Source organism: Ranitomeya imitator, chromosome 3 (genome assembly GCF_032444005.1).
Source record: "Ranitomeya imitator isolate aRanImi1 chromosome 3, aRanImi1.pri, whole genome shotgun sequence".
Lineage (NCBI taxonomy): Eukaryota > Metazoa > Chordata > Amphibia > Anura > Dendrobatidae > Ranitomeya > Ranitomeya imitator.
Window position 1 is genome coordinate 834,333,615 of NC_091284.1, and position 17,281 is coordinate 834,350,895.

The 17,281-nt window shown below is 47.3% G+C and overlaps 1 protein-coding gene across 6 annotated transcripts in view; it reads right to left on the bottom strand.

The window, feature by feature from the left end:
- Positions 1-545: 545 nt before the first annotated feature.
- The window catches only part of ARAP1 (ArfGAP with RhoGAP domain, ankyrin repeat and PH domain 1), a 340,068-nt gene continuing 323,332 nt past the window's right edge, over positions 546-17,281 (bottom strand). For 4 of the 6 annotated variants that reach the window (XM_069759494.1, XM_069759491.1, XM_069759493.1 and 1 more), the window contains 2 exons: positions 1,940-1,980; positions 546-1,493 (listed from right to left, as the gene is read on the bottom strand). In XM_069759494.1, the coding sequence (XP_069615595.1) occupies positions 1,963-1,980 (18 nt within the window). In that variant the 3' untranslated portion in view covers positions 546-1,493; positions 1,940-1,962. The remainder of the gene's footprint in view (positions 1,494-1,939; positions 1,981-17,281) is intronic. The other 2 variants (XM_069759495.1, XM_069759492.1) reach the window with 2 other exon arrangements.

The following is a 17,281-nucleotide window of genomic DNA, read 5'->3' on the forward strand; positions in this document are numbered from 1 at the left end:
TCATGTATCTCTGTATACAGGGAGCTCCCCCTAGTGGTGGCTGCAGACAGGATCTTATCATGTATCTCTGTATACGGGGAGCTCCCCCTAGTGGTGACTGCAGACAGAATCTTATCATGTATCTCTGTATACGGGGAGCTCCCCCTAGTGGTGGCTGCAGACAGAATCTTATATATTTCTGTATACAGGGAGCTCCCCCTAGTGGTGACTGCAGACAGGATCATATCATGTATCTCTGTATACAGGGAGCTCCCCCTAGTGGTGGCTGCAGACAGGATCTTATCATGTATCTCTGTATACAGGGAGCTCCCCCTAGTGGTGGCTGCAGACAGGATCTTATCATGTATCTCTATACACAGGGAGCTCCCCCTAGTGGTGACTGCAGACAGAATCTTATCATGTATCTCTGTATACGGGGAGCTCCCCCTAGTGGTGGCTGCAGACAGAATCTTATATATTTCTGTATACAGGGAGCTCCCCCTAGTGGTAACTGGAGGTAGACAAAATATTTTCATCTATAGAAGGAATACAGAAAGACAAAGCTGTTCCCGGTATAAATGTATATTAAGGAATTAGTGCAGTTGGTTTCATTTATCCATGAGCTATTTGACATATCATCTCTGCAGTATAAAATACACCGTAAAACAAGTTTTCTTTATTTTTGAGCAGGATTTTCAATGACTCAGGTGTGCGGAGCCTCCGCCGCTCCTTTTACCAGGGGATGCAATGTGACTTGCTGTATAAGTGAGGTTAACCCGGTTATATAGAAACCAAACCTCACATTGTTGAGGCAGAATTTATCCCAGTTCTTCACTAAGGCAGATTAGTAGTTTTGCTCGAGTCCAACACCGGCCACCACGTTTTTGGCACCGGCCGCCATGTTTGTGGCATCTGCTTCCTCCTTGAGTTCCAAATGTTTCGAGGTGGAGGAATGAATGGGACAGAAGGCGATGGACACTTTTGGGCACCGAGAAGTGAGGTATCACCTGCAATCACCTGATCGAGGCCACACGTTTCCATTGCGGGAGAACCTCGTATTAATGCCATAAAGTGGAGCCGCTGCCCCGTGATTGGCTCGTTCACTTCTCAGTAGTCTTCTGTTCTCAAGTATCAGGCGTCACATGTGGGAACTTAATATAAACTACTCCTGGTGAGGATAGTCCTGACCCCCGGCGGCCGTCCCTTTAATTCAGTGTTAGTGCATAAGCCACAGAAGATAAATCCACACACTATGAGTTCGCAGGAGGCAAAGTCTTCCTTCAAGTCTTGATTTAGAGACCACCATAGTCCTGGGTGTCATGTCCAAGGAGACATGGAGGAGGGGGCTGTATTTACAGACGGGTTACTACAAGGCACGAAATCTACTATTCACATCCACGATTTCTGGATCCTCCTGGATATTTATTAATGCATGGACTCTGCTCCATCTCCCAAAATGCATCAAAGTCCTGGGAGGCCCCGATACTTGGTCAATCACAACGGTCGCATCAGACCTGCAAAAAGGTAGAGAAAATTAATAGAACCATATAGGAGTTATCAGGAAAATTCAGCAGAAATTACACAAACCCTGAGCAGGGGATGGGGAGGCACGGCGGTGTCTGAGGGTCCGAATCGCTCTCACCCCTCACCTTTTGCACATCTTCATAGTTCTCACCCTTGTTCTTTCCCCTCCCATTTTGCTAAATTTCATAGAGAAGATCCCTATATCAATAATGTGTGGTGTGAACGTCTAGTCCAGTGTGTAAGGAGTCAGAGGGGAGGAGCTTACATTTTCTCATCCTCTGACTGGCAATTTATAGAACTTTTTCCATAACACCCAGATACTAAAGTGAAAACTATCCATAGGGAAGTTGTCAGCCCTATCATCTTATTTTACAGCTGGTGCAAAAAGAAGGGGTTTAGTTCACAGCTTAAAAGAGAACAATCAGCTGAAGTTTACCTGTATCGTCCTGAGCCGAGGCCTCATACGTTCCCGAGAAGCTGTGAAGAACAAGAGAATAATAAGATGAAACAACGGCACCGAGACCGGAGCACGGGAGACGATATAACGGCACCAAGACCGGAGCCCGGCAGACGATACAACGACACCAAGACCAGAGCCCGGCAGACGATACGACGACACGAAGACCGGAGCCCGGCAGATGATACGACGACACCAAGACCGGAGCCCGGCAGATGATACGACGACACCAAGACCGGAGCCTGGCAGACGATACAACGACACCAAGACCGGAGCCCGGCAGACGATACGACGACACCAAGACCGGAGCCTGGCAGACGATACGACGACACCAAGACCAGAGCCCGGCAGACGATACAACGACACCAAGACCGGAGCCTGGCAGACGATACGACACCAAGACCGGAGCCTGGCAGACGATACAACGACACCAAGACCGGAGCCTGGCAGACGATACAACGACACCAAGACCAGAGCCCGGAAGACGATACGACGACACCAAGACCAGAGCCTGGCAGACGATACAATGACACCAAGACCAGAGCCTGGCAGACGATACAATGACACCAAGGCCGGAGCCCGGCAGATGATACGACGACACCAAGACCAGAGCCTGGCAGACGATACTATGACACCAGACCGGAGCCCGGCAGATGATACAACGACACCAAGATCAGAGCCTGGCAGACGATACACCGGCACTGAGACCGGAGCCCAGCAGACGATACACCGGCACTGAGACCGGAGCCCAGCAGATGATAGGGCGGCACGGTGGCGCAGTGGTTAACACTGCAGCCTTGCAGCGCTGGAGTCCTGGGTTCAAACCCCACCAATGACAACATCTGCAAAGAGTTTGTATGTTCTCTTCGTGATTGTGTGGGTTTCCTCCGGGTACTCCGGTTTCCTCCCACATTCCAAAGACATACTGATTTAGATTGTGAGCCCAACGGGGACAGTGATGATAATGTGTGCAAAAATGTAAAGCGCTGCAGAATATGTTAGCGCTATGTAAAAAATAAAGATTTATTTATTTAAGACCGGAGACCGGCAGACGATACAACAACACCAAGACCGAAGCCCGGCAGACGATACAACAGCACCAAGACCGGAGCCCGGCAGACGATACACCGGCACTGAGACCGGAGCCCGGCAGACGATATAACAGCACAAAGACCGAAGCCCGGCAGATGATACAACGACACCAAGACCGGAGCCCGGCAGACGATACGACGACATCGAGACCGGAGCCTGGCAGATGATACGACACCGAGACTGTAGCCCGGCAGACGATACGACGACACTGAGACCGGAGCCCGGCAGATGATACAACGACACCAAGACCGGAGCCCGGCAGACGATACAATGACACAGACCGGAGCCTGGCAGACGATACAATGACACCAAGATCGGAGCCCGGCAGACGATACAATGACAATGACACCGGAGCCCGGCAGACGATACAACGGCACCAAGACCGGAGCCCGGCAGACGATACAACGACAATGACACCGGAGCCCGGCAGACGATACAACGGCACCAAGACCGGAGCCCGGCAGACGATATAACGACAATGACACTGGAGCCCGGCAAACGATACAACGGCACCAAGACCGGAGCCGGCAGACGATACAACGGCACTGACACCGGAGCTCGGCAGACGATACAACGACACCAAGACCGGAGCCCGGCAGAAGATACAATGGCACCAAGACCGAAGCCCGGCAGACGATACAACGACACCAAGACCGGAGCCCGGCAGACGATACACCGACACTAAGACCGGCAGACAATACAACGGCACTGAAACCGGAGCCCGGCAGAAGACACAACGACACCAAGACTGGAGCCTGGCAGACGATACAACGGAACCGAGACTGGAAACCGGGAGAGGACGTATCACCAAGATCAGAAGATGATAGAACATCACAACCACCAGAGAGAGTATGATGAAACGTCAAAGAGATGAGAGACAGGAAGACGATACAATGGCACTGAAACCGGAGCCCGGCAGAAGACACAACGACACCAAGACCGGAGCCTGGCAGACGATACAATGACACCAAGACCGGAGCCTGGCAGATGATACAACGACACCAAGACCGGAGCCTGGCAGACGATACAACGACACCAAGACCGGAGCCCGCCAGACGATACAATGACACCAAGACCGGAGCCTGGCAGATGATACAACGGCACCAAGACCGGAGCCCGGCAGACGATACAACGGCACTGACACTGGAGCCCGGTAGACTATACAACGGCACAGAAACCGGAGCCTGGTAGATGATACAATGACACCGGAGCCTGGCAGACGATACAACGGCACCAAGACTGGAGCCCGGCAGACGATACGACAATGACACCGGAGCCCGGCAGACGATACAACGGCACTGACACTGGAGCTCGGCAGACGGCAGCCCGGCAGAAGATACAATGGCACCAAGACCGGAGCCCGGCAGACGATACAACGGCACCAAGACCGGAGCCCGGCAGACGATACAACGGCACTGACACTGGAGCCCGGTAGACGATACAACGGCACAGAGACCGGAGCCTGGTAGATGATACAATGAGACCGGAGACCGGCCCGGCAGACGATACAATGAGACCGGAGCCCGGCAGACGATACAACAGCACAGAGACAAGAGCCCGGGAGACGTTACAACGGCACAGAGACCGGAGCCCGGCAGACGATACAATGGCCCCAAGATCGGAGCCTGGCAGACGACAACGGCACCGAGACCAGAGCCAGGCATACAATACAACGGCACCGAGACCAGAGCGTGGCAGATGATGATAACAGCACAGAGACACGAAGATGATACAATGTAATTAAGACCAAAGATAAGAACATACGATGCAACCAAGACTGGAAGTGACAACTGTTATGAACTGGTGATTCAGAAACACAATGGACCTGGTGGTTAAGAGCACACAAAGTGACCTGATAGTTACTAATAATATAGGACGAGCTCTGAGACGTGGGAACTCTGCTGACTGCAATCCCTAATCCTATCACACCACACTAGAGGTAGCCGTGGAGCGCTCCTGACCAGACCTAGGCGCCTCGGGCACAGCCTGAGAAACTAGCTAGCCCTGAAGATAGAAAAATAAGCCTACCTTGCCTAAGAGAAATTCCCCAAAGGAAAAGGCAGCCCCCCACATATAATGACTGTGAGTAAAGATGAAAATACAAACACAGAGATGAAATAGGTTTTAGCAAAGTGAGACCCGACTTACTGAATAGACCGAGGATAGTAAAGATAGCTTTGCGGTCAGCACAAAAACCTACAAACAACCACGCAGAGGGCGCAAAAAGACCCTCCGTACCGACTAACGGCACGGAGGTGCTTCCTCTGCGTCCCAGAGCTTCCAGCAAGCAAGAAAAACCAATATAGCAAGCTGGACAGAAAAAATAGCAAACAAAAGTAACACAAGCAGAACTTAGCTTATGCAGGGTAGACAGGCCACAAGACGATCCAGGAGAGAGCAAGACCAATACTGGAACATTGACTGGAGGCAAGGAACAAAGAACTAGGTGGAGTTAAATAGAGCAGCACCTAACGACTTAACCTCGTCACCTGAGGAAGGAAACACAGAAGCCGCAGCCCCACTCACATCCACCAGAGGAAGCTCATAGACAGAACCAGCCGAAGTACCACTCATGACCACAGGAGGGAGCTCGACCACAGAATTCACAACAGTACCCCCCCCTTGAGGAGGGGTCACCGAACCCTCACCAGAGCCCCCAGGCCGACCAGGATGAGCCAAATGAAAGGCACGAACCAGATCGGCAGCATGAACATCAGAGGCAAAGACCCAGGAATTATCTTCCTGACCATAACCCTTCCACTTAACCAGGTACTGGAGTTTCCGTCTTGAAATACGAGAATCCAAAATCTTCTCCACTATATACTCCAACTCCCCCTCAACCAAAACCGGGGCAGGAGGATCAACGGATGGAACCACAGGTGCCACGTATCTCCGCAACAATGACCTATGGAATACATTATGGATGGAAAAAGAAGCTGGAAGGGTCAAACGAAAAGACACAGGATTAAGAACCTCAGAAATCCTATACGGACCAATGAAACGAGGCTTAAACTTAGGAGAGGAAACTTTCATAGGAATATAACGAGACGACAACCAAACCAAATCCCCAACACGAAGTCGGGGTCCCACAAAGCGCCTACGGTTAGCGAAACGTTGAGCCTTCTCCTGGGACAATGTCAAATTGTCCACTACATGAGTCCAAATCTGCTGCAACCTATCCACCACAGTATCCACACCAGGACAGTCCGAAGACTCAACCTGCCCTGAAGAGAAACGAGGATGGAAACCAGAATTGCAGAAAAACAGCGAAACCAAAGTAGCCGAGCTGGCCCGATTATTAAGGGCGAACTCAGCCAAAGGCAAAAAGGACACCCAATCATCCTGATCAGCAGAAACAAAACATCTCAGGTATGTTTCCAAGGTCTGATTGGTTCGTTCAGTTTGGCCATTTGTCTGAGGATGGAAAGCCGAGGAAAAAGACAAATCAATGCCCATCCTAGCACAAAAGGCTCGCCAAAACCTCGAAACAAACTGGGAACCTCTGTCAGAAACGATGTTCTCCGGAATGCCATGTAAACGAACCACATGCTGGAAAAACAATGGCACCAAATCAGAGGAGGAAGGCAATTTAGACAAGGGTACCAATTGGACCATCTTAGAGAAGCGATCACAAACCACCCAAATGACCGACATCTTTTGAGAGAGGAGATCCGAAATAAAATCCATAGAGATATGTGTCCAGGGCCTCTTCGGGACTGGCAAGGGCAAAAGCAACCCACTGGCACGAGAACAGCAGGGCTTAGCCCGAGCACAAATCCCACAGGACTGCACAAACGAACGCACATCCCGCGACAGACGGCCACCAAAAGGATCTAGCCACCAAATCTCTGGTACCAAAGATTCCAGGATGACCAGCCAACACCGAACAATGAACCTCAGAGATAACTCTACTCGTCCATTTATCAGGGACAAACAGTTTCTCCGCTGGGCAACGGTCAGGTCTATTAGCCTGAAATTTTTGCAGCACCCGCCGCAAATCAGGGGAGATGGCAGACAAAATTACCCCCTCTTTGAGAATACCCGCCGGCTCAGGCAAACCGGGAGAGTCGGGCACAAAACTCCTAGACAGGGCATCCGCCTTCACATTCTTAGAGCCCGGAAGGTACGAAACCACAAAGTCAAAACGGGAGAAAAACAGCGACCAACGAGCCTGTCTAGGATTCAACCGTTTGGCAGACTCGAGATAAGTCAAGTTCTTGTGATCAGTCAAGACCACCACGCGATGCTTAGCTCCTTCAAGCCAATGACGCCACTCCTCGAATGCCCGCTTCATGGCCAACAACTCTCGATTGCCAACATCATAATTACGCTCAGCAGGCGAAAACTTCCTGGAAAAGAAGGCACATGGTTTCATCACCGAGCCATCAGAACTTCTTTGCGACAAAACAGCCCCTGCTCCAATCTCAGAAGCATCAACCTCGACCTGGAACGGGAGCGAAACATAGTAACATAGTAACATAGTTAGTAAGGCCGAAAAAAGACATTTGTCCATCCAGTTCAGCCTATATTCCATTATAATAAATACCCAGATCTACGTCCTTCTACAGAACCTAATAATTGTATGATACAATATTGTTCTGCTCCAGGAAGACATCCAGGCCTCTCTTGAACCCCTCGACTGAGTTCGCCATCACCACCTCCTCAGGCAAGCAATTCCAGATTCTCACTGCCCTAACAGTAAAGAATCCTCTTCTATGTTGGTGGAAAAACCTTCTCTCCTCCAGACGCAAAGAATGCCCCCTTGTGCCCGTCACCTTCCTTGGTATAAACAGATCCTCAGCGAGATATTTGTATTGTCCCCTTATATACTTATACATGGTTATTAGATCGCCCCTCAGTCGTCTTTTTTCTAGACTAAATAATCCTAATTTCGCTAATCTATCTGGGTATTGTAGTTCTCCCATCCCCTTTATTAATTTTGTTGCCCTCCTTTGTACTCTCTCTAGTTCCATTATATCCTTCCTGAGCACCGGTGCCCAAAACTGGACACAGTACTCCATGTGCGGTCTAACTAGGGATTTGTACAGAGGCAGTATAATGCTCTCATCATGTGTATCCAGACCTCTTTTAATGCACCCCATGATCCTGTTTGCCTTGGCAGCTGCTGCCTGGCACTGGCTGCTCCAGGTAAGTTTATCATTAACTAGGATCCCCAAGTCCTTCTCCCTGTCAGATTTACCCAGTGGTTTCCCGTTCAGTGTGTAATGGTGATATTTATTCCCTCTTCCCATGTGTATAACCTTACATTTATCATTGTTAAACCTCATCTGCCACCTTTCAGCCCAAGTTTCCAACTTATCCAGATCCATCTGTAGCAGAATACTATCTTCTCTTGTATTAACTGCTTTACATAGTTTTGTATCATCTGCAAATATCGATATTTTACTGTGTAAACCTTCTACCAGATCATTAATGAATATGTTGAAGACAACAGGTCCCAATACTGACCCCTGCGGTACCCCACTGGTCACAGCGACCCAGTTAGAGACTATACCATTTATAACCACTCTCTGCTTTCTATCACTAAGCCAGTTACTAACCCATTTACACACATTTTCCCCCAGACCAAGCATTCTCATTTTGTGTACCAACCTCTTGTGCGGCACGGTATCAAACGCTTTGGAAAAATCGAGATATACCACGTCCAATGACTCACCGTGGTCCAGCCTATAGCTTACCTCTTCATAAAAACTGATTAGATTGGTTTGACAGGAGCGATTTCTCATAAACCCATGCTGATATGGAGTTAAACAGTTATTCTCAGTGAGATAATCCAGAATAACATCCCTCAGAAACCCTTCAAATATTTTACCAACAATAGAGGTTAGACTTACTGGCCTATAATTTCCAGGTTCACTTTTAGAGCCCTTTTTGAATATTGGCACCACATTTGCTATGCGCCAATCCTGCGGAACAGACCCTGTCGCTATAGAGTCACTAAAAATAAGAAATAATGGTTTATCTATTACATTACTTAGTTCTCTTAGTACTCGTGGGTGTATGCCATCCGGACCCGGAGATTTATCTATTTTAATCTTATTTAGCCGGTTTCGCACCTCTTCTTGGGTTAGATTGGTGACCCTTAATATAGGGTTTTCATTGTTTCTTGGGATTTCACCTAGCATTTCATTTTCCACCGTGAATACCGTGGAGAAGAAGGTGTTTAATATGTTAGCTTTTTCCTCGTCATCTACAACCATTCTTTCCTCACTATTTTTTAAGGGGCCTACATTTTCAGTTTTTATTCTTTTACTATTGATATAGTTGAAGAACAGTTTGGGATTAGTTTTACTCTCCTTAGCAATGTGCTTCTCTGTTTCCTTTTTGGCAGCTTTAATTAGTTTTTTAGATAAAGTATTTTTCTCCCTATAGTTTTTTAGAGCTTCAATGGTGCCATCCTGCTTTAGTAGTGCAAATGCTTTCTTTTTACTGTTAATTGCCTGTCTTACTTCTTTGTTTAGCCACATTGGGTTTTTCCTATTTCTAGTCCTTTTATTCCCACAAGGTATAAACCGCTTACACTGCCTATTTAGGATGTTCTTAAACATTTCCCATTTATTATCTGTATTCTCATTTCTGAGGATATTGTCCCAGTCTACCAGATTAAGGGCATCTCTAAGCTGTTCAAACTTTGCCTTCCTAAAGTTCAATGTTTTTGTGACTCCCTGACAAGTCCCCCTAGTGAAAGACAGGTGAAACTGCACAATATTGTGGTCGCTATTTCCTAAATGCCCAACCACCTGCAGATTTGTTATTCTGTCAGGTCTATTAGATAGTATTAGGTCTAAAAGTGCTGCTCCTCTGGTTGGATTCTGCACCAATTGTGAAAGATAATTTTTCTTGGTTATTAGCAGAAACCTGTTGCCTTTATGGGTTTCACAGGTTTCTGTTTCCCAGTTAATATCCGGGTAGTTAAAGTCCCCCATAACCAGGACCTCATTATGGGTTGCAGCTTCATCTATCTGCTTTAGAAGTAGACTTTCAATGGTTTCTGTTATATTTGGGGGTTTGTAACAGACCCCAATGAGAATTTTGTTACCATTTTTCCCTCCATGAATTTCAACCCATATGGACTCGACATCCTCATTCCCTTCGCTAATATCCTCCCTTAAAGTGGACTTTAGACAAGACTTTACATAGAGACAAACCCCTCCTCCTCTCCGATTTTTACGATCCTTTCTAAACAGACTGTAACCCTGTAAGTTAACTGCCCAGTCATAGCTTTCATCTAACCATGTCTCGGTTATTCCCACTATGTCAAAGTTACCTGTAGATATTTCTGCTTCTAGTTCTTCCATCTTGTTTGTCAGGCTTCTGGCGTTTGCGAGCATGCAGTTTAGAGGATTTTGTTTTGTTCCAATCTCCTCACTGTGGATTGTTTTAGAAATGTTCTTACCTCCCTTCTGAGTATGTTTTCCTGGGTCGTCTTTGTTCGAGTCTAATGTTTTTCTTCCCGTCCCCTCTTCTTCTAGTTTAACGCCCTCCTGATGAGTGTAGCGAGTCTTCTGGCGAATGTGTGTTTCCCAGGTTTGTTGAGGTGTAGTCCGTCTCTGGCGAGGAGTCCATCATACCAGTAATTCACACCGTGGTCCAGGAATCCAAATCCTTGTTGTCTGCACCATCGTCTTAGCCAGTTGTTTGCATCAAGGATCCTGTTCCATCTCCTGGTGCCATGCCTGTCTACTGGAAGGATAGAAGAAAAAACTACCTGTGCATCCAGTTCCTTTACTTTCTTCCCCAACTCTTCAAAGTCCTTGCAGATTGTCGGTAGGTCCTTCCTTGCCGTGTCATTGGTGCCAACATGTATCAGAAGAAATGGGTGGACGTCCTTGGAGCTGAAGAGCTTTGGTATCCTATCGGTCACATCCTTGATCATCGCACCTGGAAGGCAGCATACTTCTCTTGCAGTTATGTCTGGTCTGCAGATGGCTGCTTCTGTGCCTCTCAGTAGTGAGTCTCCCACCACCACCACTCTTCGTTGCTTCTTGGCTGTACTTTTTGCTGTCACTTGTTGCTGTGTGCCCTTTTCTTTTTTGCTTGCTGGTATTGCTTCATTCTTAGGTGTGCCATCTTCATCCTCTACAAAGATTTGATATCGGTTCTTCAGTTGTGTGGTTGGTGATTTCTCCATGGTCTTCTTGCTTCTTTTGGTCACATGCTTCCACTCATCTGCTTTTGGAGGTTCTCTGACACTTTTTGCACCTTCTGTGACCAGTAGAGATGCTTCTGTTCTGTCTAGAAAGTCTTCATTCTCTTTGATGAGTTTCAAAGTTGCTATTCTTTCTTCCAGACCCCGCACCTTTTCTTCTAAAAGGGCCACTAGTCTACACTTCTGACAGGTGAAATTGGATTCTTCTTCTGGTCGATCTGTGAACATGTAGCACATGCTGCAGCTCACCATGTAGGTTGTCACATCTGCCATGTTACTCCTAGATCCTGCTGACTTGCTGTGTGTTTTCCTTCTTGTGTAATCTACTCAGCCAAGCTCTCTTGCAATAATGTCCTACAGGCAAAAATTCCCTGGTTTGGTGATGCTTTCGAAGCAGCTGGTCCCGGCTGTACCCAACGATCTTCTAGCTTAGGGAGACTTCGCTTCTCCCAGAAGGCACCTGGAATATGCAAATTAGCCTCCTGAAGCTTGAATCCCTGGTTTGGTGATGCTTTCGAAGCAGCTGGTCCCGGCTGTACCCAACGATCTTCTAGCTTAGGGAGACTTCGCTTCTCCCAGAAGGCACCTGGAATATGCAAATTAGCCTCCTGAAGCTTGAATCCCTGGTTTGGTGATGCTTTCGAAGCAGCTGGTCCCGGCTGTACCCAACGATCTTCTAGCTTAGGGAGACTTCGCTTCTCCCAGAAGGCACCTGGAATATGCAAATTAGCCTCCTGAAGCTTGAATCCCTGGTTTGGTGATGCTTTCGAAGCAGCTGGTCCCGGCTGTACCCAACGATCTTCTAGCTTAGGGAGACTTCGCTTCTCCCAGAAGGCACCTGGAATATGCAAATTAGCCTCCTGAAGCTTGAATCCCTGGTTTTGGGATTCAAGCTTCATCTGGCATCTGGCTGGCACAACACAGGGGCAGAAGAAAAACGACGCTTCAACTCCTGAAAAGCTTCTACAGCAGCAGAAGACCAATTGACCACATCAGCACCCTTCTTGGTCAAATCAGTCAACGGTTTAGCAATACTCGAAAAATTATTGATGAAGCGACGATAAAAATTAGCAAAGCCCAGGAACTTTTGCAGACTCTTCAGAGATGTCGGCTGAGTCCAATAATAAATGGCCTGAACTTTAACAGGGTCCATCTCGACAGTAGAAGGGGAAAAAATGAAACCCAAAAATGAAACCTTCTGAACACCAAAGAGACACTTTGACCCCTTCACAAACAAAGAATTCGCACGCAGGACCTGGAACACCATTCTAACCTGCTTCACGTGAGACTCCCAATCATCCGAGAAGACCAAAATATCATCCAAGTATACAATCAGGAATTTATCCAGGTACTCTTGGAAGATATAATGCATAAAGGACTGAAATACTGATGGAGCATTGGAAAGCCCGAATGGCATAACCAGGTACTCAAAATGGCCCTCGGGCGTATTAAATGCTGTTTTCCATTCATCGCCCTGTTTAATACGCACAAGATTATACGCACCACGAAGATCTATCTTGGTGAACCAACTAGCCCCTTTAATCCGAGCAAACAAATCAGACAGCAGCGGCAAGGGGTACTGAAATTTGACTGTGATTTTATTAAGAAGGCGGTAATCAATACAAGGTCTCAACGAACCATCCTTCTTGGCCACAAAAAAGAACCCTGCTCCCAATGGCGACGACGACGGGCGAATATGACCTTTCTCCAAGAACTCCTTCACGTAACTCCGCATAGCGGCGTGCTCAGGCACAGACAAATTAAACAGTCGACCCTTAGGAAACTTACTACCAGGAATCAAATCAATAGCACAATCGCAATCCCTATGCGGAGGTAGGGCACTGGACTTGAGCTCATCAAATACATCCCGGTAATCCGACAAGAACTCTGGGACCTCAGAAGGGGTGGATGATGAAATAGACAGAACTGGAACATCACCATGTACCCCCTGACAACCCCAGCTGGACACAGACATAGATTTCCAATCCAATACTGGGTTATGGACCTGTAGCCATGGCAACCCCAACACGACCACATCATGCAGATTATGCAACACCAAAAAGCAAATATCCTCCTGATGCGCAGGAGCCATGCACATGGTCAGTTCGGTCCAGTACTGAGGCTTATTCTTGGCCAAAGGCGTAGCATCAATTCCTCTCAATGGAATAGGACACTGCAAGGGCTCCAAGAAAAACCCACAACGCCTGGCATAGTCCAAGTCTATCAAATTCAGGGCAGCGCCTGAATCCACAAATGCCATGACAGAATAGGATGACAAAGAGCAGATCAAAGTAACGGACAAAAGAAATTTCGACTGTACCGTACCAATGGTGGCAGACCTAGCGAACCGCTTAGTGCGCTTAGGACAATCGGAGATAGCATGAGTGGAATCACCACAATAAAAACACAGCCCATTCCGACGTCTGTGTTCTTGCCGTTCAGCTCTGGTCAAAGTCCTATCACATTGCATAGGCTCAGGTTTATGCTCAGATAATACCGCCAAATGGTGCACATTTTTACGCTCACGTAAGCGTCGATCGATCAGCATGGCCAAAGACATAGACTCATTCAGACCAGCAGGCATAGGAAATCCCACCATGACATCCTTAAGGGCTTCAGAGAGACCCTTTCTGAAAATTGCTGCCAGCGCACATTCATTCCATTGAGTGAGCACAGACCACTTCCTAAACTTCTGACAATATATTTCTACCTCATCCTGACCCTGACACAGAGCCAGCAAATTTTTCTCTGCCTGATCCACTCAATTAGGTTCATCATACAGCAATCCGAGCGCCAGGAAAAACGCATCAATATCGCATAATGCAGGATCTCCTGTCGCAAGGGAAAATGCCCAGTCTTGAGGGTCGCCACGTAATAAAGAAATAATGATCTTAACTTGTTGAACTGGGTCACCAGAGGAGCGAGGTTTCAAAGCCAGAAACAGTTTACAATTATTTTTAAATTCAGAAACTAAGCTCTATCTCCAGAAAATAAGTCAGGAATAGGAATTCTAGGTTCTAACATAGATTTCTGAACCACAATGTCTTGAATATTTTGTACTCTTGCAGCGAGATGATCCACACAAGAAAACAGACCTTTAATGTCCATCACTACACCTGTGTCCTGAACCACCCAAATGTCTAGGGGAAAAGAAAGACAAAACACAGTGCAGAGAAAAAAAAATGGTCTCAGAACTTCTCTTTTCCCTCTATTGAGAAGCATTAGTACTTTGGGCCTCCAGTACTGTTATGAACTGGTGATTCAGAAACACAATGGACCTGGTGGTTAAGAGCACACAAAGTGACCTGATAGTTACTAATAACATAGGACGAGCTCTGAGACGTGGGAACTCTGCTGACCGCAATCCCTAATCCTATCACACCACACTAGAGGTAGCCGTGGAGCGCTCCTGACCAGACCTAGGCGCCTCGGGCACAGCCTGAGAAACTAGCTAGCCCTGAAGATAGAAAAATAAGCCTACCTTGCCTCAGAGAAATTCCCCAAAGGAAAAGGCAGCCCCCCACATATAATGACTGTGACTAAAGATGAAAATACAAACACAGGGATGAAATAGGTTTTAGCAAAGTGAGGCCCGACTTACTGAATAGACCGAGGATAGTAAAGATAGCTTTGCGGTCAGCACAAAAACCTACAAACAACCACGCAGAGGGCGCAAAAAGACCCTCCGTACCGACTAACGGCACGGAGGTGCTTCCTCTGCGTCCCAGAGCTTCCAGCAAGCAAGAAAAACCAATATAGCAAGCTGGACAGAAAAAATAGCAAACAAAAGTAACACAAGCAGAACTTAGCTTATGCAGGGCAGACAGGCCACAAGACGATCCAGGAGAGAGCAAGACCAATACTGGAACATTGACTGGAGGCAAGGAACAAAGAACTAGGTGGAGTTAAATAGAGCAACACCTAACGACTTAACCTCGTCACCTGAGGAAGGAAACTCAGAAGCCGCAGCCCCACAAACATCCACCAGAGGAAGCTCATAGACAGAACCAGCCGAAGTACCACTCATGACCACAGGAGGGAGCTCGACCACAGAATTCACAACAGACAATGTGAGCAAGACCAGAAATATGAAGATACAGAGTAACTGAGGAAGATACAACGAGACTGGGACAAATGTAGTATATATGATATATGATGACATCAGTGGATGCAGGTGCAATGTGTATGATGAAATCACCGGGGGCTGGTGCAGTATACAGTCGTGTGAAAAAGTGTTTGCCCCCTTCCTGTTTCCGATTGTTTTCCATGTTTGTCAAACTTAAAGGTCTCAGATCACCAAACGTTTATAAATGAAAGTATTTATTATTAAGAAAAAAAATCCAAACCTACAGGACCGTGTGAAAAAGTGATTGCCCACTACACCTAATAACTGGTTGGGCCCTTAGCAGCAACAACTGCAATCAAGCATTTGAGGTAACTGGCAATGAGTCTTTTACAACGCTCTGGAGGAATTTTAGCCACTTGTCTCTGCACCTTTTTAAGGTCATTACAGCATCTTAATCAGATTAAGGTCAGGATTTTAACTAGGTCACTGCAAAGTCTTAATTTAGATTTTCATAAGCCATTCAAAGGTGGACTTGCTGGTGTGTTTTGGATCTTTGTCCTGCTGCATAACCCAAGTGCGCTTCAACATGAGGTCACAAACAGATGGCTGGACATGTTCCTTCAGGATTTTTAGGTAGACAGCAGAATTCATGGTTCCATTTACCACAGCAAGTCTTCCAGGTCCTGCAGCAGCTAAACAGCCCAAGACCAACACACTACCACCACCATATTTTACTGTTGGTATGTTGTTCCTTTTCTGAAATGTTGTGCTACTTCTACTGCAGATGTAATGGGACATACACCTTCCAAAAAGTTCAACTTTTGTCTCATCAGTCCACAGAGTATTCTTCCAAAAGTCTTCGGGATCACAGATGTTTTCTAGTAAAAAGGAGGCGAGCCTTTATGTTCTTATTGCTCAGCAGTGGTTTTCGTCTTGGAACTCTGCCATTCAGGCCATTTTTTTCCATTCTCTTCCTTATGTTGGAGTTATAAACACTGACCTTATCTGAGGCAAGAGAGGCCTGCAGTTCATTGGATGTTGTTGTGGGGTCTTTTGTGAACTCTTGGATGAGTGGTTTCTGCGCTCTTGGGGTAATTTTGGTCGGCCGGCCACTCCTGGGAAGGTTCACCACTGTTCCACATTTTCGCCATTTGTGGATTATGGCTCTCACTGTAGTTCGCTGGAGTGTGACAAACACTGGATGCAGGTGCAGTGTATCTGATGACATCACCGGATGTAGGTGAGGTATATCTGATGACATCACTGGGGGCGGACACTTTATAAATGATGACATCACAGGAGGCAGGTGCAGTATATCTGATGACATCACTGGGGGCAGGTGCAGTGTATCTGATGACATCACCGTATGTAGGTGAGGTGTATCTGATGACATCACTGGGGGCATACCCTTTATAAATGATGACATCACCGAATGCACTGAGCATGATGACATCGCTAGGGGTGGGCACTTTATAAATGATGACATCACTGGGGGGCATATGGGGGCTATATATCGATATAGTTGGTGTTGTGACAGCTCTTGGTCATGACAAACTTTAGGCATACACAAATCTGCAGCAGAATTGGAGGACTCCGCCGGGACGTGTCAGCGGGTCCACATGTGAATTATCCCCACTGTCATTCATTACAGCTGGTTGCGGCTTTCGGGGGGGACGCCTTTGCTGCAGGAAGCTTTGTATCAGTGGACTGTGCCCCACAGATGGGAACGTGGCAATGTGGAGTCTGTTTTACATCCGGACTCCATGCTGGAGGGAGTAGATTGGCGCGCTGCTCGCTGACCGGTGTCTCCGCTGCGTTTCGGATGACTCCATTTAAGCTGCGATTAGGCCAAATCTAAGTCGTGTTTGAAGTGATCAAAGGGAATGAAGATGAAATGACGATCGTTCCCCTCCCCCGCCCACTCTACCTTCTGCAGCCAGAGAAGCCACGCGTCCCTATCTCTCATCGCTGACACAGGCCGTCAATCACTGCA